The 27,726-nt window shown below is 39.1% G+C and overlaps 4 protein-coding genes across 6 annotated transcripts; 1 reads left to right on the top strand and 3 right to left on the bottom strand.

Moving 5' to 3' along the window:
• Nucleotides 1–6,897: 6,897 nt before the first annotated feature.
• On the bottom strand, nt 6,898–10,372 carry LOC120277545 (probable disease resistance protein At4g27220). The gene is given in 4 exon segments (XM_039284409.1): nt 6,898–7,598; nt 7,601–7,809; nt 9,226–9,498; nt 10,338–10,372. Coding segments are annotated over 4 exon segments (1,218 nt in total).
• A 301-nt stretch (nt 10,373–10,673) lies between these two features.
• Nucleotides 10,674–13,409, bottom strand: LOC120277047 (probable disease resistance protein At4g27220). Its single transcript, XM_039283793.1, has one exon. The coding sequence runs from the start codon at nt 13,369–13,371 to the stop codon at nt 10,852–10,854; it is 2,520 nt and encodes an 839-aa protein (XP_039139727.1). The 5' UTR covers nt 13,372–13,409; the 3' UTR covers nt 10,674–10,851.
• A 5,699-nt stretch (nt 13,410–19,108) lies between these two features.
• On the top strand, nt 19,109–22,411 carry LOC120277546. The gene is given in 3 exon segments (XM_039284410.1): nt 19,109–19,315; nt 21,470–21,757; nt 21,759–22,411. Coding segments are annotated over 3 exon segments (1,122 nt in total). The 3' UTR covers nt 22,386–22,411.
• A 47-nt stretch (nt 22,412–22,458) lies between these two features.
• LOC120276849 (zinc finger CCCH domain-containing protein 55-like) lies at nt 22,459–27,581 on the bottom strand. 3 transcript variants are annotated; one of them, XM_039283576.1, is made up of 6 exons: nt 27,470–27,581; nt 26,218–26,607; nt 25,745–26,065; nt 25,447–25,671; nt 22,761–25,263; nt 22,459–22,677 (listed from the first exon to the last, which is right to left on the bottom strand). In XM_039283576.1, the coding sequence occupies exons 2-6, from the start codon at nt 26,568–26,570 to the stop codon at nt 22,648–22,650; spliced, it is 3,432 nt and encodes a 1,143-aa protein (XP_039139510.1). In that variant the 5' UTR covers nt 26,571–26,607; nt 27,470–27,581; the 3' UTR covers nt 22,459–22,647. The 3 variants fall into 3 exon arrangements, with proteins under 3 accessions (XP_039139510.1, XP_039139509.1, XP_039139508.1); XM_039283575.1 differs by having other exon boundaries at nt 26,218–26,663; nt 27,470–27,571; XM_039283574.1 differs by having other exon boundaries at nt 26,218–26,679; nt 27,470–27,571.
• Between the last annotated feature and the right edge of the window lie 145 nt (nt 27,582–27,726).

Consider the following 27,726-nt stretch of genomic DNA (forward strand, 5'->3'; position numbering starts at 1 on the left):
CAGCCATGGAGTAGGGTCCATAGAAAATACTTTGCACGAGGGGCAATGTTAAGGTTCCAAAGTAGCCTCCAACCAGACCAGGAATCAGTCACAATGAGATTTTGATTTAAATGTTTATAGACTAAAGTGGAGAGTTTGTGATGTTTGGTATTGGGGCTCCATATCCAATGGTTACATGAGTTGAAATCAATGGAGCTAGTAGACAGATCCTACATATTTAGGTTAGGACCAAAGACATGATTTAACTGAGCATCATTCCATCTATCACCATCAACAACTGCAGAGATGGAAAGGTGGTCAACATCAACATTCATGTTAAGAAAAGTGGGTTTAAGAGCAATAGGAATTTTGAAACACCAAGGATCCCAGATAAATGAGGTGCTTTCAGGGTTCACAGAATTAATACGACAGAAAGGATTGATATGACCCGCAGTCTTAAAAAGGCTTCTGAAGAACACAAGAGCATTTGGAAGGAACAGAGTTCTTCCAAAAATTAAAATCACCATACTTAGACCGCATTGGAGCTCTTACCTTTAGTATACCTTTTGTGCATCGCTAGGTGCACAAGTCTGAACAAAGGATGCTGTAGTTTTGGGCATAGCCATACCTTGGAAGACTTAAGATATAACCAGTCAATGGGAGGTGTTGTGGGGTAATGGAAGGCAGTGAGTTGAGGCAAATAACCGAGGGTGAGACTTGTCAAATTAGGAAAAGGGCTATTGTAAGATTCATGATCAACAACATACGTGGATGTGCTTGCAAATGCTTCCTCTTTATTTTCCGTGAAAATCACCATAGCCTCCAATGTAGCACACCATACTATATGAAGTTGACGCAAATGTTGCATGCTTCTTGCTTGCTTGCAGGAGAAAAGATGCATAAGTCTTGGACATGAAATGATCACGAGTTCTCTAAGTTACTGGAAGAAACACGGGGCTCGCAAAGAAGCAGGAGAAGAGATCATCTCACTCATCTCTTGGCAAGCACTGATATAAAGAAACTATAGTGCTAGAAAAGAATCTGCCAATATTGCCGTTGTCTGCATCTCAGATGAAACAACATATCTCACTCCACAATAAATGATTTTCAAGTGCCTCAAGTTTGGTGGGAATTGGAATGGTTGTAATACATTCAGCTGCTACTGGAAATCTAATTCAGTTATGTCTTTGGCTTTATGACGGCTTGGAAATAGTTCCAGCATCATAGGGCGATCCTAACACTAAGAAACTTTAGTTTCTGCAAAAGGCTTGATGGTATTAAACTAGTCAACCTGGGATAATTGTCTATGAACATATCTTTGAGTTGGCTGAAGGAAATTTGTTCATCCAATAATAGCTCATCACCTAACTTGGTCAAATTTGGCCAGTTGACAACTTCAAGATGCTTCAAACTTGAGAATGGGAGCTAGTTGATGGAAGTCAGTTCAGTTTCCGGAAATTCTACTAATGCCAACTGTATTGTTGTTTCAAGTAATCTCATGACCCAAACAGCCAAGGCTGATGGGAACCCATCAGTTTCAACCCTTTCTCCCCAGAAAGAAAATAATCCCATGGCTATCTTTCGACAAAAGAAAGCTTGAATTGTAGAAGTCGATCAGGCCAATAACCTAGTGAGACTAGTTCATGTGATAAGGGATCACTTGAATCCACCACTTCTGCAATGAATAGGTGAGTTAGATGCCTCAAATTTATGATCAACTCTTGAAAGCCTCCTGCAAACTTGTTCATGAACAATTGTTCTAGCCTGTGAAATCTTAGCAATTCCTTGGAAAAATAATCATGTTGATGTTGATTGAAGGTATGGGTGACGACGTGCTGCCGCGGTGGTTGCTGACGGAATCATGGTTTTGGGTATGGTGCTGTTCACGTACGAGGTTGGTGCGCATGGGTATTAGTGGATTGTTTCAGATGGCATGGTATGTGTAAGAGAGAATTAAATGCATGGTGATCTCTCGTTGTCCGGTCTCAGCCAATGAGCATGCGTCCAAGTATTGGGGATGTCCAATAGGGGTTTAGCAGCATGCTGTAGCCAATAGGAGAATGGTGTGTTACTTTTTGACTATATCTTTTTTATTATAAATATGTATTAGCAGCTGTGTTCTGGTTGGTGGAATGAATTAGTTGAAAAGTCTTTCTATTATCGTTCCAACTCTTTGCTTGCTTTTCTCTTGGTCTCTGTGAGACATTTTATCAAACACCTTTTTCCTCTCACAATTGGACGGGCATTTCGTCGAACACTGGTTTGTGTTCAGTGTATCTTGCCTTTTTCTTATCCTCCTCGTCAACAAAGTGGTATCAGAGCCTTATCTCATAAATGGCTGGCAATGGTGGCACACCGGTGTCCTTGTCACAACCATCAGTTCCTGTGTTTTCAGGGACGGAGTATGGGAGATGGAGCCTTCGCATGAAGACTTATTTTAGATCCCAAGAGCTTTGGGATCTTGTGGAGAAAGGAGTGGCCGAGTCCAAGGATGAAGCAGTGGAGAGGGAAAATAAGAAACGAGACGCCAAGGCGTTGTGTTTGATTCAACAGGCGGTGGATGGTCCGAACTTGGATCGTATCTTTGAGGCGAAGTCTGCGCACGCAGCTTGGGAAACCTTGAGGAAGCAATGTCAAGGCACCACTAAAGTTCTAGCTGTGAGGATTCAAGCTCTTCGGCAAGAGTTTGAAACCCTACAGATGGAGGATACTGAAGGAGTTCAAGACTATATCTCTCGGGTCATCACCGTCGTCAATCAGATACGAGCACTGGGTCACAAACTGGGAGAACCGGAAGTTGTGTCTAAAGTTCTAAGAAGCCTAGCCCCAAAGTTCGACTTCGTTGTTGTGGCTATCGAGGAGTCTAAGGAGGTAGCTAAACTCTCACTTGATGATCTTAGTGGCACCTTACTCGCTCACGAAGTGAGAGTGAACCGCAGCACTGTGAAGCTCGGTGATAGAGCTCTTGTTGTGAAGAATGATTTATCGAACTCAAGTGGCAGTAAAGGTGAGAACTCTGGGAATTCTTGGGGAGAAGGCAGAGGTCGTGGGAGGCCCTTCTCACGTGGAAGAGGAAGAGGAAGAGGAGGTCGCGGAAGAGGCTTTGAAAGTAAAAGCCACATACAATGCTTTCACTGTAAAAAGTTCTGGCATTTGAAGGCAAACTGTTGGTCAAGAAACAAGTAGCAGCAACCAGATAAGGAAGTCAATTTGGTAGCTGAAGAGAAGGAGACAAGTAACGTCTTTATGGCGAGCAGCTCATCAGAGGCCACAGCCTCATCAGTCTGGCTTATCGATAGCGGGTGCTCGAACCATATGACAGGTAATAGAAGCTTGTTTGAAAGCTTGGATGAATCGCAGAAGGTGTCTGTGAGGCTCAGGAATGACAAGGAGATGAAGGTGCTCGGTGTCGGCACAGTTAGTATCACAACCTCTTCAGGTGAGCAGAAGCAGCTGCAAGGTGTGCAGTTCGTACCAGGTTTGGCACACAATCTCTTAAGTGTGGGTCAGTTACTTACCAAAGGGTACTCTGTAGTTTTCAATCATGATTGTTATATTATATCTGATAATCACATGAAGAATCAGGTGATTAAGATTCAAAGGTCAAAGAACAACATGTTCCCTATGGATGTCTCAAGTATTGGGAGGTTGAACGTTGTTGTATCAAGTCCATCCTTGTCTGAATTATGGCATGCACGCCTAGGACATTTAAACTATCGGAGTCTAGTGACTATGGCACAAAAGAAAATGGTGTTGGGAATGTCTGAAGTGAAGGAAGGTCCACCTTGTGAGCTGTGTGTGGTGTCCAAGCAATCAAGGGCTGCGTTTCCTAGTGGGGGGTCAAGGAGAGCTGTCTCTTTCCTTCAATTGGTACACATAGATTTATGTGGACCCATGAGTGAGTGTTCTCTTGGGAATAACAAGTATTTCTTTTTACTTGTTGATGACTTTAGCAGGTGGTGTTAGATATATCTTCTCAAAAAGCAAAGGCGTAAGCATTTTCGTGAGCTCCGGGTTTTTTCATACAATGGTGGAGAGGCAAACCGGGAAGAAGCTTAAGGTTGTGCGAAGTGATAGAGGAGGAGAATTCACTTCATCGTAGTTCTAACAAGATCGTGAAAGGTTTGAATTCAGGAGAGCTCATCGCAGCCTCATTCACCACAACAGAACGGGGTGGTGCAACGCAAAAATAGAACTGCTGTGGAGATGACAAGGAGTCTTCTCAAGGATGGGGGTCTACCTTTGAGGTTTTGGGGAGAAGCAGTAACCACTGCAATATACTTAATCAACAGGTCTCCTACTTATGCACTTCAAAACAAAACTCCTTTTGAAGTCTAGCATGGAAGGACATCCTCGGTGAGCCATCTTCGGGTATTTGGGTGTATAGCATTTGCGTTGATTCCAGCTCATAAGCTAGATGAGAAATCTGAAAAATGCATATTGGTTGGGTATTCTAGTGAATCCAAAGCCTATAGACTATACAATCCAATGTCTTGCAGGATTGTTATAAGTCGGGACGTTGTTTTTCACGAGAATTCTCGTTGGAACTGGAATCAAGCTCGAGGAAATATTCCTAAAGTTATGACTGAAGAAGAAGCTGGAGGCATCAAGGAAGCTATGGGGAGCTCTTCAGGGGCAAGATGGTGGAATGGAGGAATGCCACAGTTCAGCTCAGACCAACTCGAATAGTGAACCATCGTGCTCAAGAATAGCACCAACGGATGGATCTCCCCCATTCGAACCAGAGCTTCTAACCGAAATCTATAATACCCTGTACATTTGCTTTTGCATGTAGTTGATCCGCAAAAACTTCGGTGAAGCCGTGAAGAATGAAGGATGGAAGCAAGCAATGGATGCGAGAGATGGCATCAATCCTCAAAGAACAAAAACTTGGGAACTATGTACACTACCTGATGGAAAGAAGGTTGTAGGTCTCAAGTGGATCTACAAAACTAAACTCAATGCTGAAGGACAGGTATTGAAACTTAAGGCTCGAGTGGTGGCAAAGGGGTATGCACAGCAGCATGGTATTGATTACGAAGAAGTATTTTCACCAGTGGCCCGTCTAGAGACAGTAAGATTGATCCTTGCGCTAGCTGCTCATTCGGGATGGAAGGTGTACCACTTCGATGTGAAATCGGCCTTCCTAAATGGAGAGATCCTTGAAGATGTTTTTGTCTCTCAACCAGAAGGGTATGTAGTGGAAGGAGGTGAGCATCTAGTATGCAAGTTAAATAAAGCACTGTATGGGCTGAAACAGGCGCCCAAGGCTTGGTACTCGAAGATTGACCATCGCTTCAGGGAGATGGGCTTCATTAGGAGTGAAAGTGAACACACGCTATACAGGAGGCAAGGTAATGAAGGTGATACTCTTCTGATAAGCTTGTATGTTGATGATATTGTGTATACTAGCTCCTCACAGGTCATGATCGAAGAATTCAGAAAGGAGATGATGCGGACCTTTGATATGTCCGACCTGGGGTTAATGAGTTTCTTTCTTGGTCTCGAAGTAGTTCAGAGGGCAGATGGAATTCTCATTAGGAAAAAGAGCTACATTGAGGATCTACTTCACAAGCTTAATATGAAGGAATGCAAGCCTATAGTAACACCAATGGTTGTGAATGAAAACCTCCTGGAGAATGGTGAAGGTGTTTATGAAGATTCAAGATTGTTTAGAAGCTTAATTGGCAAATTACTTTACATTACACACACCCGTCCAGACATTGTGTTTGCTGTGAATTATTTATCAAGGTTCATGGCCAAGCCACACAAATCTCATTTCAGCGCAGCTAAACGTGTAGTGAGGTACTTAGCAGGGTCCAAGAATCTTGGGTTGTGGTATTCATATAGAGATGATTGAGTATTGGAAGCTTTCTCAGATAGCGACTGGGGTGGTTCCAAGGCTGATCGCAAGAGCACATCGGGTATGCTGTTCAGGCTAGGATCAAGTGTGGTGTCTTGGGGATCGAAGAAGCAAGAGATAGTCGCGTTATCCACCACCGAAGCAGAATATGTAGCCTGTACTGCCGCTGCCTGTCAAGTTGTATGGCTGAGAAGGATATTACAAGACTGTGGTATTTCTAGTCCATATCCAACCAAATTATGGTGTGATAACTTGTCAGCAATCGCAGTGGCAAAGAACCCAACTCATCATGGGCGGATGAAGCATATTGGCGTGCGGTTTCACTTCATCAGCGGCCTGGTAGGTGATAATGTGATTGCATTACACCATTGTTGCACTGATGAACAGCTGGCGGACGTCTTCACCAAACCTCTGAATCCTGAGAAGCATATTTGGATGAGAGGCCAACTCGGGTTACGGGAGCTTCAATCAAGGGGGCGTGTTGATGTTGATTGAAGGTATGGGTGACGACGTGTTGCCGGCGGTGGTTGCTGACAGAATCATGGTTTTGGGTATGGTGCTGTTCACGTACGAGGTTGGTGCGCATGGGTATTAGTGGACTGTTTCAGATGGCATGGTATGTGTAAGAGAGAATTAAATGCATGGTGATCTCTCGTTGTCCGGTCTTAGCCAATGAGCATGTGTCCAAGTATTGGGGATGTCCAATAGGGGTTTAGCAGCATGCTGTAGCCAATAGGAGAGTGGTGTGTTACTTTTTGACTGTATCTTTTTGATTATATATATGTATTAGCAGCTGTGTTCTGGTTGGTGGAATGAATTAGTTGAAAAGTCTTTCTATTATCGTTCCAACTCTTTGCTTGCTTTTCTCTTGGTCTCTGTGAGACATTTTATCAAACACCTTTTTCCTCTCACATTTGGATGGGCATTTCATCGAACACTGGTTTGTGTTCAGTGTATCTTGCCTTTTTCTCATCCTCCTCATCAACAAAATAATCATCAAGGCAAGGTGAACATCCAATATTAAATGCAGAACTCAAATCAACAAATCTCACATTCTATGCCCACTCTACACCTTCTGGAGCAATAGACACCGGACAACTTTTCAGAATAACTATTTCAAGCATATTCAACCCATTAATGTGAGAAATATCTTTCAGAGACTCACAATTTCTCAGGTTCAATACTCTGAGATTAGTGAGACAAGAGAGTGAATTTGGCGGGGATTCAATACCGGTATTACTCAAGTCAAGAACCATCAGAGATTCCATTTTTTTGAAGAACTTTTCTGGGATGCTTGATAACCTTTCGTTGCGTCTCAATATCAACATCTCAAGATTTTGATAATCCTTTGGATTAGGAGGAAGATCTTTAATATCATTTTTCATCAATGAAAGCCGTCGGCATTTTTGCATCACACTTTTAGTAGTTCTTGGCCACTCTGTCAAGCCTTGTCCAGCTCTTGCATAGAACGCACGATCTGTCTCAGCACCGATCTGTATCGTTGCATCCCTAACAACATCATGCATTTTTACATAGCGTTCATCCCTATCTTGAAGAAGCAAACCACAATCTTTTAGCTGGTCGAGCAGTGAATCCACACTGCACTGTGCTTCGTTTAGAGTTTCAACATCAGCTAAGAGGTCCCCACCGGCCATCATATGCATCAATTCTTCTTTAGGAATTTCATAATCTTTAGGGTAGACACAACAGTGCAAGAAGCAAGACTTGGCTGCCTCACTCTCTAAGAAATCAAAACTTTGATGGATTGAAAAAGTTTTTTACTCACACCTGGGAGCTCCACTTCCTTCGCCCGTTTTAGCCGCATCGACACTGCCTCCCAAGTCCCAGAGTTCTTACCCTTAAGTGTTGTGCCAATAACCACCGGTACCATAGGCAGACCAGCGCACTCTCTCATCACATTCCATGTCAATTCCCTTATTGTGGAAGATTCTACTGCATCCCCTGCTCTGCTCGCGAACAAACTCCAAGATTTTTTATCTGATAATGTTGTCAACTATCTCTTGGAAGCTCATTCCTTCACAGACATCTCTGTTTCTTGTTGTGATCACCACTTTGCAAGTGCCAGCCATCTCTGGAAGTCGAGTCCCAACATTTGACTGATGCATCGGCTTCCATATATCATCTAGTATCACCAATACTTTGTTTTCTGTCTTTGCTAATCTTTGATGAGTATAATTTGCACTTAATATATAGACCTTCTTTAACTCATAATGAATTAAATTTGAATTATTTTAAACCAATTTTACTCCTAATTTTAGTATTATTGCATTGTAGGAAAGAAAGAGAATGATTCGAAGGAAGAACATATAAAGGCACAAGATTGGAGAAAGAAGAGCAAAGTTTCAACAAAGAGGGAATAAGAAAAACAGAAAATCTAGCGCCTAGGCGCTAGCATGCAGCGCTTAGGCGCTACAACATTAAGAGGTGCAAAACAGAAACTATAGCGCCTAGGCGCTACAATCTCTGGCGCCTAGGCGCTACCCCGATTTTTATATTATAAAAGGGGCTAGGGTTGAGACTAAAAGCGGTGAGAATTTCGGAGATCAAGAGATCGGGAGCGAAGATTCATTGCCAGGCTTTAGTTTTTAGTTTTTCTTTGATTATTTGATTATGAACCTTATTTATATGTCGAACTTTGCAATTATTATGTTCTAAATACTTTTTCTAGGGCTACGATGTAGCCAGACTATGAAACCCTAGATTCATCTTTGTTTAATTTAATTGATGCTTGTTTCAAGACTATGTTGGATATTTTAATCTATGCTTAATGCTTGTGATTGCTTGATCACCAATTGCATGATTATTAATTTGATTTGAGACCGAGAGGTGATAATTGAATTAGGTCTTGGTTGAAATATTGTACAATCATCATAAGATAGAGATATTTATGAGGTTGTATGCATCATTATAAATTTCTAGAGCTTAATGAGTTCCATAGGTTCACAAGTATCTCAGAGATGATGTTAACTTATCTAGTGGAATATGCTATTGATGCTTGAGAAAGATCAATATGTAATTTAGGGAAATTTGATGACAACATAAGAAACAAACATTGATTGATTGAATTAGATGATCTAGGTGGAATTAGTCTAGGTGAACTCGGAAACCCTAGAATCTCTTGACATTTGATTTCTCCTTAGCTCTCTCTCTCTCTCTCTCTCTCTCTCTCTCTCTCTCTCTCTCTCTCTAGTCCTTGAATTAGATTTCCTAAATTAAACCTCTTCAATTTCATTAATCAAGTAGAATTAGTGTTCGTAATTTTGGTAATTAATAAACTCAATCCTCGTGGGAACGATACTCTCTTATCATTATATTACTTGTTTGCGATAGCGTATACTTGCGTTATATAAATCACAATCAACAATCTTTCTGCAAGCTTGACAACTCTAACCCCTACACTTTCTTCGTTGAGATGGAAACCCAAACACTCTGCTATCTCAGTTTGAATTCTCTTCAGATCTATGGTTTGAGATATAGTCACTATCACCACCTCACCAAACAAGCTCTGCTCCTTGGCTTGATTCGCAACGTCTTTAACTAATGTTGTCTTTCCCACTCCTCCCATGCCCCAAAGCCCAATTAAATGCACAGTTTCATTGTTCAGTGCTTCAAGTATTTGTATCGCATGTGACTTCCTTGAATAAAAAATCATGTAATGTTCATTAAACAACAGTGAAGCAGTCGTGCTTGAGGGTTAGGAAGAGAACTTACTAAAAAGACTTTGAGCACTTGAGAAAACTCGTATTTTCCTTGAATACCTGAAACTTACAGCTCTTCTTGGTTAGTTTACAAGTGAAGACTATTTGGCTATATATAGGCCAGGCTAGCCTAATGAATGGTCGGGATTAGTTTGATCTCACGGCCCTTATCAACTCTCTTGAAAACTCTATAACTCTCTAGCAAAATATCTAGGTCTCTCCCATTTCCTAGAAGTTGCCTTTCTTTTTCTAGGATCACGGAGAAGATATTAGATAGACCCACGCTTTTCTGCACACTTCTTGAATGCCTCCGGCCAAAAGTACATGGTTACGCATCCATTAATCCATCTATCCCACTACAATAGAGTGTTGGCATCATCCCAATTAAAAGGGTTTTTTTTTTTGGAAGAGGAGCGGGGCGAACCCACTAGAGATCCCAGGGACGTGCACAAGCCTTCGTGGAACAAGTGGGGACAGGGCCGCGCTCACGTGGGCGCTAGAACCACCCGTACACAACCACTATTCACAACTCCTAGAAAATATGCTCTCAGCCTAGAATTGAACTCTCACCACTCGGTGAGAGCTCTATCGGCGACCAGTGTACCAATAGACCCGAAGATCGTTGGTCATCCCAATTAAAAGGGTTGGTACATGCCTGAGAAACAAGGAGCCTACACAAAACTTCTCTCCAGAAGAAAAATATCCTTGAGGGGTACTTTTGGAACAGGTCCCAATGAGAACCATGCTGAAATATTTGAATTGAAAGATACTAGAACCACACCAATCCATCTCTGTTGAGATCTTCCGCCATCATTTACCAAGCAGTACATGATTGAAGCCTCAATGTTTAATGTACTCCATCCATCTTGTTCTTTAGGTTTAGAAAAACACTTCTAGAAAATCAACATCCACCTAGGTTTATCAATATCGGGCCCAAACCATAGAAGTCTCTGCATAAATGATTGATCACCTTGACCACCCAACTTGGTAGTTTGATCGATATATTTATTGCATATGGTACATCAAAATAATATTACAGCAATTTTAGTCAAATTCTTTTTATTTCAACTTCTTATACATCCCAAACAATTTATAAAACTCCAAACAATACATTACAGAAAAGTATAATCCAAATCCCCAACCAAATGAAGGCAATAACACAGCCTTTTGCCAAAAGCAGCAAAACACAAAGAAATAGAACAAATTAACCAACACCAGCAGAAATTTGAAACAATACACAAACAACCAAACCAAACCACAACAAACCAAAACCAGAAATCGCAAAGTCACTCACGGATTGCCTCCATCTACAAGCAATCCAATTCTTTCAGAGGTCAAGGGACCAATCAGCGCAGTCTTCATAATCTTTGGACATGACCTGAGTTCAAGATATTCCAGAGATGGCCACTCCCACGCCACCGTCTGTGTCACTAAGGCGGTGAGTTCATGCAAGCTTATTAACAAAAGCTTCTTCAACAGAGGAAACAAGCAGTCATCAACTTGTTTTTCTTCTTCAGAAACCACAATTCTTTCCAATGCAGCACAGTCTTCAACATGTAGTTCTTCCAAATGTTGCATTCCACCTGCTTGTTTTAACAAGAAGATATATGTCAGTTTTGGACAAGAAACAACATGCAGAACTCGTAAGCTGTTGAAAATTCCAAGGCCTTGCAAGGTTGTTGATGATGATGATGGTTTCTCCTTATCCTCCACCATCCCAGTGATGTATGGGAACAATTGCAGCATCTCATGACACTCTTTGACAACTAGCTTCTTCAATTGATTCATTCTTGTCCACAGTTTGCATGGCAAGAGGCTTCTCAACTTGGGACAACTCACCACTGACATGTCTCTCAGTTTGTCAAAAGCTCCTTCTGGCAACGACTGATCATCACCCAACTCAATCAGATTTTTCCAGCCATCAACTCTGAGGTGCTTTAAGTTTGAGAACAAACTTGCTGGGAAGTCTGTATCACTGCTGGATTGTGAAAGCAGTGTGGTCTCCTCACAGTCAAACAACTCCAAGCTTGTTGTTCTATCAAGCAGCACCTTCACCCACCCAGCCAAACCCTTGGTTTTTGTCAGGTGTAGTGTTTTTCCATGCCTACTCAAAGGATTGGAATGTTGGCGGATGCGAGGAACAAAACAGATACAGAAGTTTGTCAGCTGAGCCCACAATTGTGATGATCCCAAGTCTTGAGATAAGCTGGCTGAATCTTCCACATGAACAAACAGATGTGTCAGTCGTGTCAATCTTGCAAGTTCTCCGAATTCCACATCAAAGTTATCCATGAACAATTGTTCTAAATTGCCCAATTTTATCAGTATATTTGTAAGCACTCTGCTTGACTGCTCTGCCTTGTAAGGAACACGGACAAGATGAGATGCAAGAGACTTGCTGGTAGAATAAGCTGCAGTTAAATCTAAGCATCTCAGGTGGATCAAAGCTGCAGCTTCTCTTGGGAAGAAAGACAGTTGAGTTCTTCCCAAATTCAATATCTCAAGCTTTTTAAGTTCTCTGATTCGGGATACATCTTTCAAGCTCTGGCAGCACTCAAGGTTCAGTGTTTTGAGATTAGTAAGGCAAGAGACAGACTTTGGAAGTGATGAAATATTGGTAAAACTCAGGTCTAGAACAAGCAGAGATCCCATTTGTGAGAAGAACTGATCAGGGATCCTTGATATTCTATTATGGCTGAGTATCAATGTCTGGAGTTTGGGGCAGTCTATCATATCAGGAAGTTCAGCAATCTCGTTTCTCATCAGTGAAAGCCGACGACATTCTTGTAGTTGTTGAGTGTGAGGCCACTGGATCAAATTCACTCCGGACTGCACATGAAAACCTTGCTCTCTTTGAGAAATCCAGATTGCTACATCTCTCACAACATCATGCATTTTCACATGCCTTTCTTTCTGGCTCTCAAGAAGTAAATTAGAACCTTTCAGAATATCTGTCAAGCCTCGGACTCTGCTCTGTGCCAAATCCATAGTATCAGCACCATCTATCAATAGCCCTTCTCCCACCATGAGCCTCATCAACTCTATCTCATCAATGTCATGATCTTCAGGGAAGACACAGCAGAGCAAGAAGCACAACTTCACTGCATGACTCTCTAAGAACTTGTAACTGAGTTCAATGGATTGATATACTTGTTTGCTCACATTAGGAAGATCCAACATAACTGACTTCCTTAATTGGTTTAGTGCCACAGTCCATATTTCAGGGTCCTTCCCTTTCAATGCAGTACCAAGGATTGCAAGAACTAGTGGCAAACCTCCACACTCTTTGAACACATCCCGTGCCGTTCTTTGTATCATAGGAGACTCTATAAGATCCCCTGCTCTGCTCTTGAACAAAAACCATGACTCTCCATCATTTAATGGCTTCATTTCAACTGTCTTTTGACACTGAATTTGCTCACAACTGTCTCTGCTTCTTGTTGTCACTGCCACTTTGCAATTATCTTTCTGACTGATTCTTATCTTTGTAAGCTCCAACTTCTCCCATACATCATCCAATATTATCAGAATTCTTCCGGATTTTCCTAACCTTTCATCGATTCTCATCGCCCTTACTTCTTCACTCTCTTCATCCAGCCTCAATCCTAAACGCTCTGCTATTTCATTCTGAATGCTCTTGATATTTGGATTTTGAGATATCGTCACCATCACAACCTCATTGAACAACTTCTCATTCTTTGCTCTCTTCGCCACTTCTTTAATCAGTGTTGTCTTTCCCACTCCACCCATACCACAAACCCCAACAATGTGTACATGTTCATCCTTCAAAGCATTCAAGACTTGATCCATATATGATCTTGTTGAATCAAAAATGATATAGTTCTCATTAATTAGCATGGAATCAATGCGTGGAGGAGGGCGGCTATGTGCAACTCTGTCAAACTTGCTATTCCTTATAAGATCTTCAATGGTTTGTCTCTTTTCTGTTGCATCTTTACCCAGCTGACGACGCAAGCGAACAACAGGGATGCAGTCTAGTAATCCTTTCTTTGTGTCTTGAACTCTTTCAGCAATATTCTTCACCTCTTCTTCCACAATCTCAACATTAAACAACCACATTTGAACTTCATGAGTGATTTCTTCCAGCCTTTGATTTACTGCTGCTTCTACATCTTGTTGAATATCTTTCCTCTTGACATCCAGTTCACTGAATTTACTCTGTAGTTTCTTGACCTTGCTTTTGTAGAAAATTAGATAACCACATTCCCGTTTAATGGGCACCCATAAGCTCTGAATTATATTTCCACCAACGTTGGTTAAGAGATCCATTTTTGCTGCAGTTAAGCAGGGTATGGTCAAGTTTGTTCTACTATATTTTTTTATAGATAAAACCACAATTTTATTAAAAAAACGAAAAACAACAACAGTCAACACCGATGAGGAGAAAGTAAAAGAAAACGAAATGAAGAATGCAACACCAGCGTATGTATGCACTGACAACGCATGAGGAAAAAGAAGCAACCGGAGAGAACACTGACAAAAGACCCACGAACTAAAGCTGAGAAGACGAAGTCTACCAAGAGGCAACAGAGGTCACTCACGAGCTACTGCCTCTTGGTTACTATTTTTTGGCTATGAAAATTTTATTCTATTTAGTAAATTGGTAAAAGAATCAATAAACAAATAAATAAATTGAAGTTTGCTATTCATTTATTTAGATAAAAATAGAAAAATAACTGTTTTGTTAAAAATAAAAATTACATAATTACATTATATCATATAACATTAACGATAGGAGGATATCGGAAAGAATGGAGAGAATAAAGATATATATGAAAATATATTAGAGACAATTATAAAGGACGTTCATACTTCTACCATTAATAAAAGTGAGGTTGACATGAAGGCATCAACAACAAAATAGAGGTGGCAATCAGGGGACAATCATTGGAGGGATGGATCATCAAGATTAACACTGGTAGTGATAGTCAAAGAATCTAGAATCTCTATGAGGATAACATAGAGAGGATACATGAAAACATAATAGGCACAATTATAAAGGAAGTTTACACTTCTACGAAGAGTGAAAGTGAGACCATCATAGTATATAGGGGTGAGCAAAACCGGGTACCCGACCAAGTTTTTAAAACCGGATCGGGTATCCGATTTTTCGGATCGGCAAAAGCTTGACCCGTATCCGACCAGGTTTAAACCGGATACTAAAAATCGAGTACTCGGTTTAAACCGGATCGGATATCGAATATCCGGATCCAAATTAAGTTTCATCTACTCCATGGATTTTTTTTTATATAACAACATCAACATTCATAAAAAAAACAAATATGAGAAACTTGTAACTTATAAAGAGGATTAAAACCTTACATTATTCTCCCCACAAAAAAATTCAAAAAAATAATAAAGAGTTTCACCGATCTTAGACATAAAGATTTGAAATTTTTTTCCTTTTACTTTTAACCCTAAGAGTTTAAATTTATTAATATGTATATATATAATAATGTAACTATATAAGTAACTCTTTAAGTATTTAAACGAGGGATTTTAATTTCTACTTACGTCCTTGTAAAATTTTAAATTTATTAATATATATATAATAAATTTAAATTTTTATATAGTCTAAAAAAATTAAAAAAATATATATCTTAGAGGGTTTAAATGAGGGATTTGGAAAAATTTAAACTAAAGGGTTTTAAACGATGGATTTGGATCTTTTTTTACTTTTTAAACCATATAAAATTTAAATTTATTATATCTAATTATATATCTATATCTAATTATATATATATAAATGAATATATTAAAAACCGGATCGGATTCGGATACCCAGTTTTTAATTTCTCCCGACCCGTATCCAATCCGGTTTTCACCTTAAAAATTCGGTCCGGGTACCCCACCCTCTTTTTCGGATCGGGTAAAAAAACCGGATATCGGATCGGATCATCGGATCCGGATTTTTTTGCTCACCCCTAATAGTATAAAAGAAGTTTACACTTTCTACCAAAAAAAAAAAGTGAGACCATCATAGAATGGTAAATGGGCAGATCCAAAATCAAATTTTTGGATCAATAGTATTATCGCAGTATTGTGAATATATTGTAGAATATTATATAAAACACAGTAATAATATTATTCATTCACTACTCAGATCATTTTGTGGAAAGATGTTATCTCCTTCCCCTTCAGAGTTGAATGATGAAAGGGGAATTTATTAGTTCATTTTAGTTCCTGAAACATCTCATGTGTTTGCATATGGTAAGACTCTATTATCCCATGTGGAGTATGATCAAGTTAATAAATCTCTAGAGGATCAATAAACTATTATAATTAGTACACTACCGTACCTGAGTATCCTTTGATAATTTTTTGAGACTTTAAAAAAAAATAAATAATAAAGTAGAGATGACAATCAAGAGACAATCATTGGAGTGGTGGATCATCGGGATTGAGTAACACCAATAATGACAAGAGATGATCTCATCTTTAGCATCTGGAACCAATCTAAGAATGTAGGATCTCTGGCATGTTATTCCTACGCTCAAGCCTATTTCATTTGGTGATATCTATTCATGAATTTAGGGGAAAAAAAAAAAAACATGTAGAACTAATTTTAAGGGTATAAAGTAATTTTGTTATTCTTCATAGAAGAGTGAGCAAGCAAGCAAGAGTATGGTCAAGTTTGTTATGCTATTTTTGTAATAAAAAAATAGTTTATTCTCCCATTATTTGGTTATTAAAATTTTATTCTATTCATTAAACATTCTATTCGATTATTTAAAAAAATTAAATAATAAATAATAATAATAATAATATGTTATTTTTTATATCAAATGAATAAACTATTGTTTTATTTAAAATGAAAATCATATACCAGTATTACCGGGTAAATTTTTTAGTACGTCACTAAACTTTAGCTCATTTTCACTTTGATCATCGAACTTCAATTTGTATCAATTTGATCACTCAATTTTAATTTGATTTCAGTGGGTAGTAAATCATGGGATTCCAACCCTCAAATGAATGATGTGGCTTTTTTTCAATAACATAGACACCTCTAATAGACTTAAAAATGTGTCATGGGGAAGACTAATTCGGATTTTCAGACAACCATATAATCAATTGGGGGTTGAAATCATTAATTTGTCTCCCGGTGAAATCAAATTAAAGTTTAGTGATTAAATTGATACAAATTGAAATTTGGTGATCAAAGTGAAAATGAGCCAAAGTTTAGTGATCTAGTAAAAAATTTACCCCAGCATTACCTCATAAAGATAGTAGTAGGAATGTAACGCAGATAATAAAAAAACACAAAAAAAATATAATAGAGACAATTGTAAGGAAAGACCACAATTATGCCATGAATGAAAGTGAGACCAACATAAGAATATAACAACAAGACAGAGGTGGCACTCACGAGAAAATTATTGAAAAGGTGAATCATAAGTCCTAAATAACACTAGTGATGACTAGAGATGCTAGCCGAGTAAATTTTTTGGCAGGATACTAAATTATGATTTTTTTCTCAATTTGGGATCTAATCTTCAATTTGAATCAAAACAGTTATTCAACTTCAAATTTGTTTTACGGGGTGGTTATCCGAAAGATTCTGGTCTTTTTTTTATGATGTAGATGTTGTAAATTCTCTATCAGGACATACATAACACATTATTCACCCAGCTGGCCCATTTGCTAACAAAAAAATTTCAACATCAGATCATTAAAAACAAATCGGATTTTCTCAGGTGATCACCCAATAAAATAAAATTAAAATTAAGTAATCATTTTGATTCAAATTGAAATTTAGACCCAAAATAAAAAAAAGTCTTGGTGTCATTTCAAAAAAATTTACCCAATGCTAGCAAAGGGACCCACCCTAGGACCTAACATCTCTAATTTGTTATTTCTTTGCTCATCTCTCTGTATATATATATATATATATATGTATGTAGCGGAAAAATGTAAGGGATAAAAATTTTTTGTAATTTATTATTATTATTGACAAAAGCAACAAGCACCTATTAGTATCTCTATCGCACGTGAGTTAATGTTTCGAACCCTTTTGTCAAGGAGTGTGCTTGCTTGAGGGAGTGCAGCATCACCCGTAAGTTAATTCCTCCAACAACGATTTAAACCCTCACCACTCCGCACATCACAAGAGAGGATAACCCCTTAAACCAAGTGGCTTGGCATAATTTTTTATTTAAAAAACAATGTATTACACCATATTTATAATTTTTTTAAAAAATATTGAGATTTTTACTTTCTACTTCTTAAGAATAATAGAATTATTTGTCACCCCATTTTAGTTTTATTTTACTTGTTGATCCCTTAAATTAGTTGTTTCTCTCTTCGGGTTATGAATTGATCTTAGCAATCTAAATTTGATGGAAGAAAAGGCATACCCTAACAAAGTTTTTTATTAAAAAATGTTAAAAAAATATAAAATGAGGAGAAAATTCACAATCTAGAAATCAATGATATGGTAAACCAACTAAAAGAATTAGTTATAAAACCAAATCAAAATTTCAACTTACAATTATTTTTGACGCAAGTCAAAATTATGATTTACAACATTTTTACTAAAATATATAGTATTTCTAAATACCATATAATACAAAATACTTCCAAATAAACATGGTTACTTCAATTATTGGGTTTGAAAATCCTGATAATCAACTACAACACAAGTGCAATTATAACTCTAATTGCATGCAAATCCAAAGCTTTCAATGATATGTAGCATGAGCAAAAATAGCAAGAACAAGAAAGTACTCTTCCACTTTTAATGCAATTACAATATAATTGGCTTCACTGAAACAATGATTAAATTGTATGTACCTGATTATACGAACTGAGTTGTTGATGAAGGAGGTAAGCGTGGGAAGACAATGTGATACGATGGATTTAAACATATATAAGAGCATATATCACAAGATATCAATCTCTTCCAACACTCTAGCCACAAAACAAAGCCTTGCTCTTTATTCTAACTAATAAAATAATCATATATAAAAGCTAAATGAATAATTACAAAAACTACATGATGCTTTGCCTTAGCCTTTAAAAGTATGTAGTTGCAGAATATTTCTAAATTAAAGTGAAGTCCAGCCTGCAAAGAGAAGATGCTCAATTGAAACTTTAATCAATTAAAGCTTCCTGATCTTAAATTAGCAATAAATCCATACACACCATAATTGAAACTTGCATAACACAACAATCCAAAAGAGGAAAAGATGGAAGCAGGCATCATATATCAAGCAGACCTTGTTTTGATTCACTTGGACATGACAAAAGGTTCCACATATTTCATTTTAGATAACCAAGTATCATATATACATTTCTTGTCTATGATAACAAGGTCTTCACAAGTATCAATATAATATGCATGTATTATTTATGCAGACAAGCAAGAATGACTGTAAAACCAATGAACTCAAATTGTTCAATTAGGACAACATGGTTTATTTGAACTCTAGTCAGTTTATGGTTGAAAGACACTTCCTGACCATATTAATTAACAAGGAGAACTTTGAAGGCTGAAGAAGAGGCAGAGAGGGTGCTGAATTGTGCCATGGGACCCCGCCGGAGAGAGGGTGGCAGCGTTTTGAAGCTAGTCCACCCTGGCAGGTTTGTTGAGGTTCACCGGAAGCCAGTGGCAGCCTCGGAGATCATGGCAAAGAATCCAAGGCACTCAATAACAAGGCCGGATGTATTCAGAAACCCACATGTTGTTGTGCGGCCTGATGCACTGCTTAAAACTGGGCATGTCTTCTTCATTGTGCCTAACCGCACACTCTACCGTTTGTTGCAGGCTGCCAACCAATTAAACTAGTTGAATGTCAGGGGCTTAAATTATTATTATTTGCATGTTAACTTGTTTTTCTTTTACAATAAATTGAAGTTTGATTTCGGATGCTGCTTTATATTACTGATCTTTCGACACTCATTGAGTAATGAAACGCAACAAATTGCAAACTAAGAAAACTACCAACTCACTGAGAAAACTAACAAGAAGTTCATTAGAACCTGCAAATCCGAGTAAAAGGAAATTGAAACAAAACAAATATAGATGAAAGTAGGAGATACATAACAAATTCCACTGAAAGTAAATACAATGATAAAAGTAAAAAAAGAAATACAGAGGCCTCTGTGTAGAGAATATCCCCTCACAACCAATACAAGAATATTAAGTGCTAACCGCCCATTGACAACTGGATAGCATTAGGACCATCATTAGGGTAGACCAATCCTCTATTTTTAGTGTTTTTAACTACAAGAGTTGTAGACATTCAACTGAAACACGAGATCGATTTTCAAAAATAAAGAAGATAATAAAATCATGACAAAATTTAAAAAAAAAAAAAAAACATTCATTTCTCATCTAGTTCAATGATCATCTTTGAAGAAAAGAAACAAAAGGAATACGACAGAGTTGAAAAGAGATGCATATGACTTGAAGACGTACCTAGGGTACTTATATATGTATATAGCAAACTGTTCTTTGTTCGGAGTAGACTACTCTGTGCTATCTGTTCATTGTTCTCTGTAAGTCTCAATTGTAGTCTATCTATATTCCTTGCTTTTAAATAAATATTGTTTTTTACCAAATGGTGGTAATTTTTTTTACCAAATGAAAGGTTTTAAAATCAACGCCCAGCTAAGTTGATCTTTTCTAGTCGGGCATCTTCTGAACCTTTGGTTGATGCTCCTCTTTGTTCTTGCTAGTTGTTTCTCATCGTTCTCCCTTTTGATTTCTAGCCTATTAATTTTATTTGTGTTGTATCTTGTTGTACTTTTTTCTAATTTCGTTGCAATGAATTTGTGGTTTATCCATTTTTCAAAAAAAAAAAAAAATTCTCCTACAATATTCTAAAATATTAATCAAGAGGAATGACCTATACACTTTATAAAAAAAATTATCCTATATATATATATTTGAAAAAGTTGGATAAACCACTAATTCATTTCTGAGAAATGAAAAACAAAGTACATAGAACAAAAGCAAGAAACAAAAAAGAATGACCAGAACACCAGAGGTGAAAGTCGGAACAAAAAAAAGAGGAGTCAGGTGGAAAGAAGGAAAGGAGCCTCCAAGGAGAGAAGGGGGAGCGCAGAGGTGGAAAATCAACCTAGGGGAGCGCGTCAACATGCTCGTTTGCCGGGGCTGGCAGAAAAAGAGAGACATGGTTTGAAGGGTCCGCAAAGATGAGGCTCAGCTTGAGCATGGGGATAGACTCCACAAGTTATGATTTGGTCATGTCGGGAGCTGCATCAATCAAAGCAAGAAAGTAAGAAGCATGTGGTCAATTTTACAAATGATGGATAGAGAGTCCTAAACAGAAAAAGAAAAAAATGTGGTGATTTCACTTAACCCAAATGACCTGAGTAAGGAGGCGACCTAAGAGTTTCGAGAGGAGAGATCCTCTCATCCCCCAAAGGGACCAAGCTTGCAGTAAGGTAGGAGATAGCTCAGTTTTAAATATCACTGCAAAATCAGACCATATTCTAACCAAGAAAGGGCAGAGCAACAACAGGTGGTCTGTGTCTTTCCGCGGTAGTATGACAAAGGGTACAAAGTGCTAGCAGAGATGTCATTTCCAAAGGGATTATGACTGGAGAAAGGATTTTATTGTGCAAAGGGATTATGTCTCCCCAGAGAATGTTAGAGTGATAAGAGAGCTTTCACCTTCCCAATCCTATATTCATTTCCAAAGGGATTATGTCTACCCAGAGAATTGTCAATAATAACCTAAAAAAAAAAAAAAGTGAACTCCACTGCCTCCACCAAACAAGATGAAAATAAATAAATAAAATCAAACATATAAATAAACAAGGTGCCGTTCACCCCCGCCACCTCCCATCCACACGGCACTACTTTCAAATTGGAAGCTGCGTGCCCTAACCCTAACCCTAACCCTAACCCTAATTCTAGAGATGGGAAGCGAGGGTCCATCCAAAGAGACCCTTCTGCAACCACTGCTCCAAACCCCTCCGCACCTGCCTCTGCTCGCGCTTTACCTCGCCGCCGATCGACAACTCCATCGCCATCACCGTCCTCCAGCACAACCTCGAGAAGCGCCATCCCCTCAACTCCATCCGCATCGCCAAGCTTGGCCTCAGAAACCTCTCTATCATCCCCATCTCCGACGTCAACCTTCGCTCCAGCCTCCTCATCCGCCCTCTCGATCCCAACCCCAACGACCCTAATCACCCTCAAATGCTTGGATTTCGGTGATATCGGAGAGTGCCGAGCTGAAGAACAAGGTGAAAAATGCAGGATCAGATGGCACGATGAATGCATCTCAATTGGAGTGGATCGCGGGGCGAAGCCCAACATGAAATCAGTCCTGGCGTCGCCGATCGGCAAAGCAGCGATCTCAAATGGATTTACAGCGAAAAAGATCCAAACAAAGCAAACGCGAAGGGGAAGCAGCGATGAAACCGAGGACGTAGAAGAGTATGAGATCGTGATACCTGCGGGAACGGCATTGCTCTATCCAGGTGATGGAGCTATCACATTGGAGGCTGTGGATTTCGAAGTGAAGCATCTGATCGTCTTGGATGGCACTTGGGGGAAGGCGAGGAGGATGTACTGCGAGAATCCATGGCTGCAGCTGATGCCGCGGCTGAGGTTGGATTGGAAGAGCGAGAGCTTGTACAGTGAGGTGCGGCACGAGCCAAAGGCCGGATGCTTGTCGACCATCGAGAGCATCATGTGCGCACTGAAGGCGCTGCACGGCGGCGAGGAGGAAAAGCTGGATGAGCTCTTGATGCTTTTCGAATCCATGGTTGGAGATCAGAGGAGATTGAAGGATGAGAAATTCAAAATAATGGAATCAAAATCCTAGTTTTTTTTTCCATCTCTTCCACAAGAACCTGGAAATTTTGGAATGAGGTTCACGCAGGGGTTCATTCTAAATATTGCCACTTTAATGTTACCAATTTCATTGAACTAGAACCAGTTACTGGTACAAGCATAAGTAACAACAACTGCACACAGCTGAAGCAATAGACAGAGATTGTGAAAATTTTAGATCTTACAAACAACCATCTGATGTAAACCAGTGAAATAAATACATTGGTCGTCTGGTTTTTTGGAGCATGAGTTGGTCAGCTTTTGATTGATCTTGCAACATATGCCTGCATTGAATGAGTGGAGGTTTTGGAAAAATTTTGCAGAATAAAAAGGAAACAATAGAAAATATGATAAAGTTGGTACTCACCTGTACAAGCTTGGTTAGTTTTGATTTGGAGTGTTCCATGTATTGATTGATCTTATGTTGAGTTTGAGGGAAATTGGGGCCTTTCACTGAATCGGTGACTTTATCCACTACCTTTTTAACAATGGCTTTGTGAGCTTCTCTGCTTAAATGGCCTTCCTTCCAGGTTGGCTTCAACTGATCTTTTACAAACTCCACAAGTGCAAACTTGAACATCTTCATCCCATTTATTTCCTTGGTATTCTTGTTCTCGCCATCTATCTGTGCATCATGATCAACTTCCTCTGTAGGAGGCACATGTACTTTCTCATTTTGGCTTTTGATTGACACAGTTACTTCCTCGACTTGCTTGAGCTCTGATTTTCCGTTCTGTCCATTTTCATTTTCATCTGAATGTGAGCTCTTGATTGACACAGTTACCTCCTCAACATGCTCGACCTGCTTGAGCTCTAATTTTCCATTCTGTCTATTTTCATTTTCATCTGAATGTGCACCCTTGTAACAATTATCAGATACTTGAGTCTGATTATGATGTAACTCAAGTATTTTATTTTGTCTATTTTCATTGTCATCCAAATGTGCATCCTCATAACTGTTAGATGCAGGAGTCTGATTATGATGTGGCGCCACAAATCCCTGACTTCCATCAAGAGAAGATACCAGTGGAGGTGAGGGAAGTTTCACCATACTTGGTTTGGAAGCTATCTGTGACAATGTTGAACCAGCGGATCCAATGGGTGTTAGAATTGCATCAGGTTGTGAAGGTTGCTGGCATACTTGAGAAGGAGACAATAAAAGGTTTGTTACATGAGCAACCTCGTCGGTGATTACTACTACTTGGCTTGCAGAAGTTCCAGAAGTGACTTGAGAAGTTATCTCATTTGAGTCACCTGCCTGTTGGTCTGATTCATCATCACTAATCAATATCGGTTGTATGTTGAGATGATCTCGTGAGAATATTTGATTACTTTGCCCTTGCGGAACAACTGGATTAGCAATACTTTGGCTTGGACCATTTTTATCAGACACAGGACTCTGCTGTATTTGCTGATTACACTGCCCTTTTGGAACATGTTGGCTCAGACCGTTTTCATGAGACACAGGACTTTGCTGAATTAGCTCACTATACCCAACTTGAGCTGCAGAATCCATTTGCTGATCACACTGCCCTTCAGGAGCATGTTGTCTCAGAGACACAGGACTCAGATGAATTTGCTCACTGTGTCCAACTTGAGATGCAAAATGCATTTGCTGATTGGTTGGCGACAGACTTTGACCAATTCCTAATTGGAAATCCCCATTAGGCACAATTGAACACACTGTTTCTTGTACAGTTTTCCCAGAAGGAGATAGAATGTCACCCTTCATATCCTGAGCATTTGATGCAAAACTATGTAGCACAGGGTCCAACTGTTGCTCAGATCTGCTCCTTGACAAGCATTTCTCAGTGAAAGAAACTGCAGGAAATGGAGTAGTAACAAAATCCATCTCAGTTTTCGATCTTGCAATGTCACCCACAACATACCCTCCTTTGCTGGATGTTTGCTCTTTATTGCTGATGATTTGCTCCATATGAGTGTTCTTGCTCATCATGTCTGCATGAATAGCAGAATCATATCGTTCAAAAGTATCGTGAGTTATATCCTGCTCTGGAGACTGAGAAGCTTTAAATTGGGCATCAGATTTTCTTAATAATTCATCATCCATGGAGGAAGAATTACTCATTCTTGAGTCATTGCCATTATGCATTCCATGTGATGAAATATGCACATCCATGGTAGATAACTTATTATTCCTCTCTGAACCACTCAATGATGGAGCTGTCTCAGTCCGCATATTATAGTCTTGCTTATCATCCTGCTGCCTGCCTTTAGGATGTCCATGTGAAGGTTGGTGAGAGAACTTGCAATCTTCACCACGCCGGCAATGACCTACGGCAAAGTATTTGCAAGGTGTATCGCTAACTCTGCGAGACTTAAGCCTCTGCCTGAAAGGTGAATCTGCATCTCTTCTATCATAGTTTCTTTCTCTGGCCCCGTCTCTCATTGACCACTGGCTGTGAGAGTTGACATCATAATGATCATAATTGCATGTTGAGACTCGAAGACGTCTTTCCTTTGTGGAAATGTAATGGTGATCAGTTGACCTGTTATTTTGATGATGCTCATGCTTTTCCCGATTGCCATCATGGTGAGAAGGTTCCCTTTGCAAAAGCCTGTCCCGTGAAAAATCCTTTTGCTCCAACAAATCATCAAAATTCTCCCTGCTGTGGTATCGCAAGTATCTTCCTCTTTCAAACCTGCCTTCCCCAAACTCTCTAGAAGCATTATCAGAATGTCTCCGTGCATCATCCTCACCAAGTTCTCTTAAGTGGCTGCCTTTCGCAAGCTTCTCGGTGGCAAAATCTCTATAGGCCGCAGCTGATCCTCCTGTGCTTGTCCTACCCCTGGTATTCCAGCTCTCCATTTCAGACTTTAAACCAAGCGGTGGACTAGGACTCCTGCTCCTGCATTTTATATCCAATCCAATGTGTCAATGGTTAAGTAACAAATTAGCAAATAATGACTGAACTTGAATTAATAGAGCATGGACAGAACCATTTATATATAGCCAAAGTTCTAGACTAGAACAAATTAGGAAAATAGCTTCAAAATTTTAACAAATAAACTAATTTTTTGCAATCGGAAACCTTTTCCTTATACGCCAACTATGTTTTGGGGAAATACTATGACTTCGTCGCCGCCATCTCTGGTGATCAACAGAAATGCTCTGGTCTAATTCCTCAAATCGATCAAGTGCGGCACCCCATACACCACCATGTCTTCTAGAGTAACCATCTTCATTTGTAGTCTGGTCTCCAGATGCAGTTTCCCAATTTGACATCTTGGCACCATCTTTATTGGATATAAAATTCCTACACAGATCATAGATTTGCCATATGCATAAACAAAATTTACTGAACAAGCACCATTTGCAAAATCAAATACCTTTCTGACCGGCTACAACCATGTTTTGGATTGATATTATAGGTATGCCGCCTCCATGATTCAAGGCCAGGGGAGATGCTCCTGCCCAAGTCGTCACTTTGATCAAGTGCCGGAACCAAGCCTTTGATCTCTTTATTGGTTATACCACTTCTCCTTGTGGTTTGAACTGCAGTCATGCCATCCCAATTTGCTCTCTTGGAACCACCTTTACAGTCAGGGAAGTCTCTATCATGTATGATTAATCCTTCTCTTGTTCTCCCTCTGTTCTCCCATCTCTTAGATCCAAATGTTGAAACACGAGAAGGACTACGGCTTAGACTCCTAAAAATTACATGATGAACAATTTTATGGTTGTTAATCATCCAAAAGAGCATGTGATATTTTAGGGTGCATAGTGGATGTGCACCAACAAAGAAAGCAACAAGTAAAAAGAACATACACAGTCAGTTATAACAGAAGATTTTCGATAATACCTGTTTGATATGCTCCAACAACGTTTTGGGGATACACTAGTGCTTCGATTCCTCCGTGCATGAGGATCAGGGGAAATGCTCCCAGCCAATTCAGTAAACTGGCCATCTGGAGAACTCCACTTGTCAGTCTTTCTGTTGGTATGAGTTTCCTCCTCCAAAGCTATGTTTTCAGAAGTACTAGCCCTCTTTAAAGACTTTGGGCCATCTTCATTAACAGCTTTCATTTTGGAAAACTTTGTCTGTCTATAGTATGAACTAAAATCCATTTGGGGATCGTTTTCAGGATGAAAGGCATCTTCTGCTAAAGGTAATAGGCTTTCCTGTTTGTCAGCATCGACGTGATATTCCGCCATAAAGTTGGATCAAGAAGCATGTTCCTCACTAGTTTGCCTGTAACCATCCAGCATCATTCAGAAAAATATGCCTATGCATCCAAGGGAACTTTCCTGTAAAAAATCATCCCTAAAGAACAAATCAATAGCAGGATTCAGCTCTCCCAAGCTAGATTTGAAATTTAAGTAGAATATAGCAATTATAAACATAAACGAGTTTCAACTCCATATCTAATCACTATAAGTTCCAAGTTAGAATCAATGCACAAGAAATGAAAACAAAAGCCTGATAAACAAGAAATCCTGCAAGAATTAAACGGACAGTGCTTGCTTCTGTTTAGCAAACAATGAGAATTGAATTCTTCTAGCTTTCTTAAGTAAAATAGATTTTTAACCAATAGGGAGGTTAAAAGTAACAAAGACAAAAGGATGTTGCACATGTATAGCAAGAAATGCAAAATTGTTTTAAAAAAAGAACATTCATGTGACACAATTAGCATCCATCTCTTCACCAATAATGTTTCTAAAGTCACTGATTTTACAGCATTGGCAATCATTTGGCAATCATTTATGAATGCAACGAGCAAAGAATACTAAAATACCAATAAAAACAGTACCTTTCGAACATTGAGCTTCAGCAAACTCCAAATCAAACACAATAAGCAACAAATTTCAACTCAAAAACTTGAAAAAAAGGAAAAAAACAACCTTCAATCCCATTACAGCATGATAAGGCCGAAAACCATCCAAACCTAAAACTGAATAAAAAAAAAACTTCAAAATCAAATGAATGATTCTGGAACACCGGAAAAGGAAAGGACCCAAAACCCTAAGCAAGGTCAAGATGAAATTAATCACAAATAATTAATCAAAAGATTTACAAAAATGCGTTCAATTGAGAAATTTGAGCAATAGAATACCTTTTCTTGATGATTCGAAGCGTTCACAACTACAAAATCGTACCATTCCTGAGAAACCCTAGAAATCCCGCAGAGGAAGAGACCACGAAGAAGACACTTGGGAAGCAAGCAAACTTACACCAAATGCCGGATCCCCAATTCGGGAAACGAGAAACGGTAATCCCAAAGGGAAACGGGAAACGATTAAGAAATGTTTTTTTTTTTCATATGGGCCCTTTGAAATACCCTATATTGAAAACACCGTGTAAAACATGTAA

Source organism: Dioscorea cayenensis, chromosome 15, assembly GCF_009730915.1.
Source record: "Dioscorea cayenensis subsp. rotundata cultivar TDr96_F1 chromosome 15, TDr96_F1_v2_PseudoChromosome.rev07_lg8_w22 25.fasta, whole genome shotgun sequence".
NCBI classification, from domain to species: Eukaryota; Viridiplantae; Streptophyta; class Magnoliopsida; order Dioscoreales; family Dioscoreaceae; genus Dioscorea; species Dioscorea cayenensis.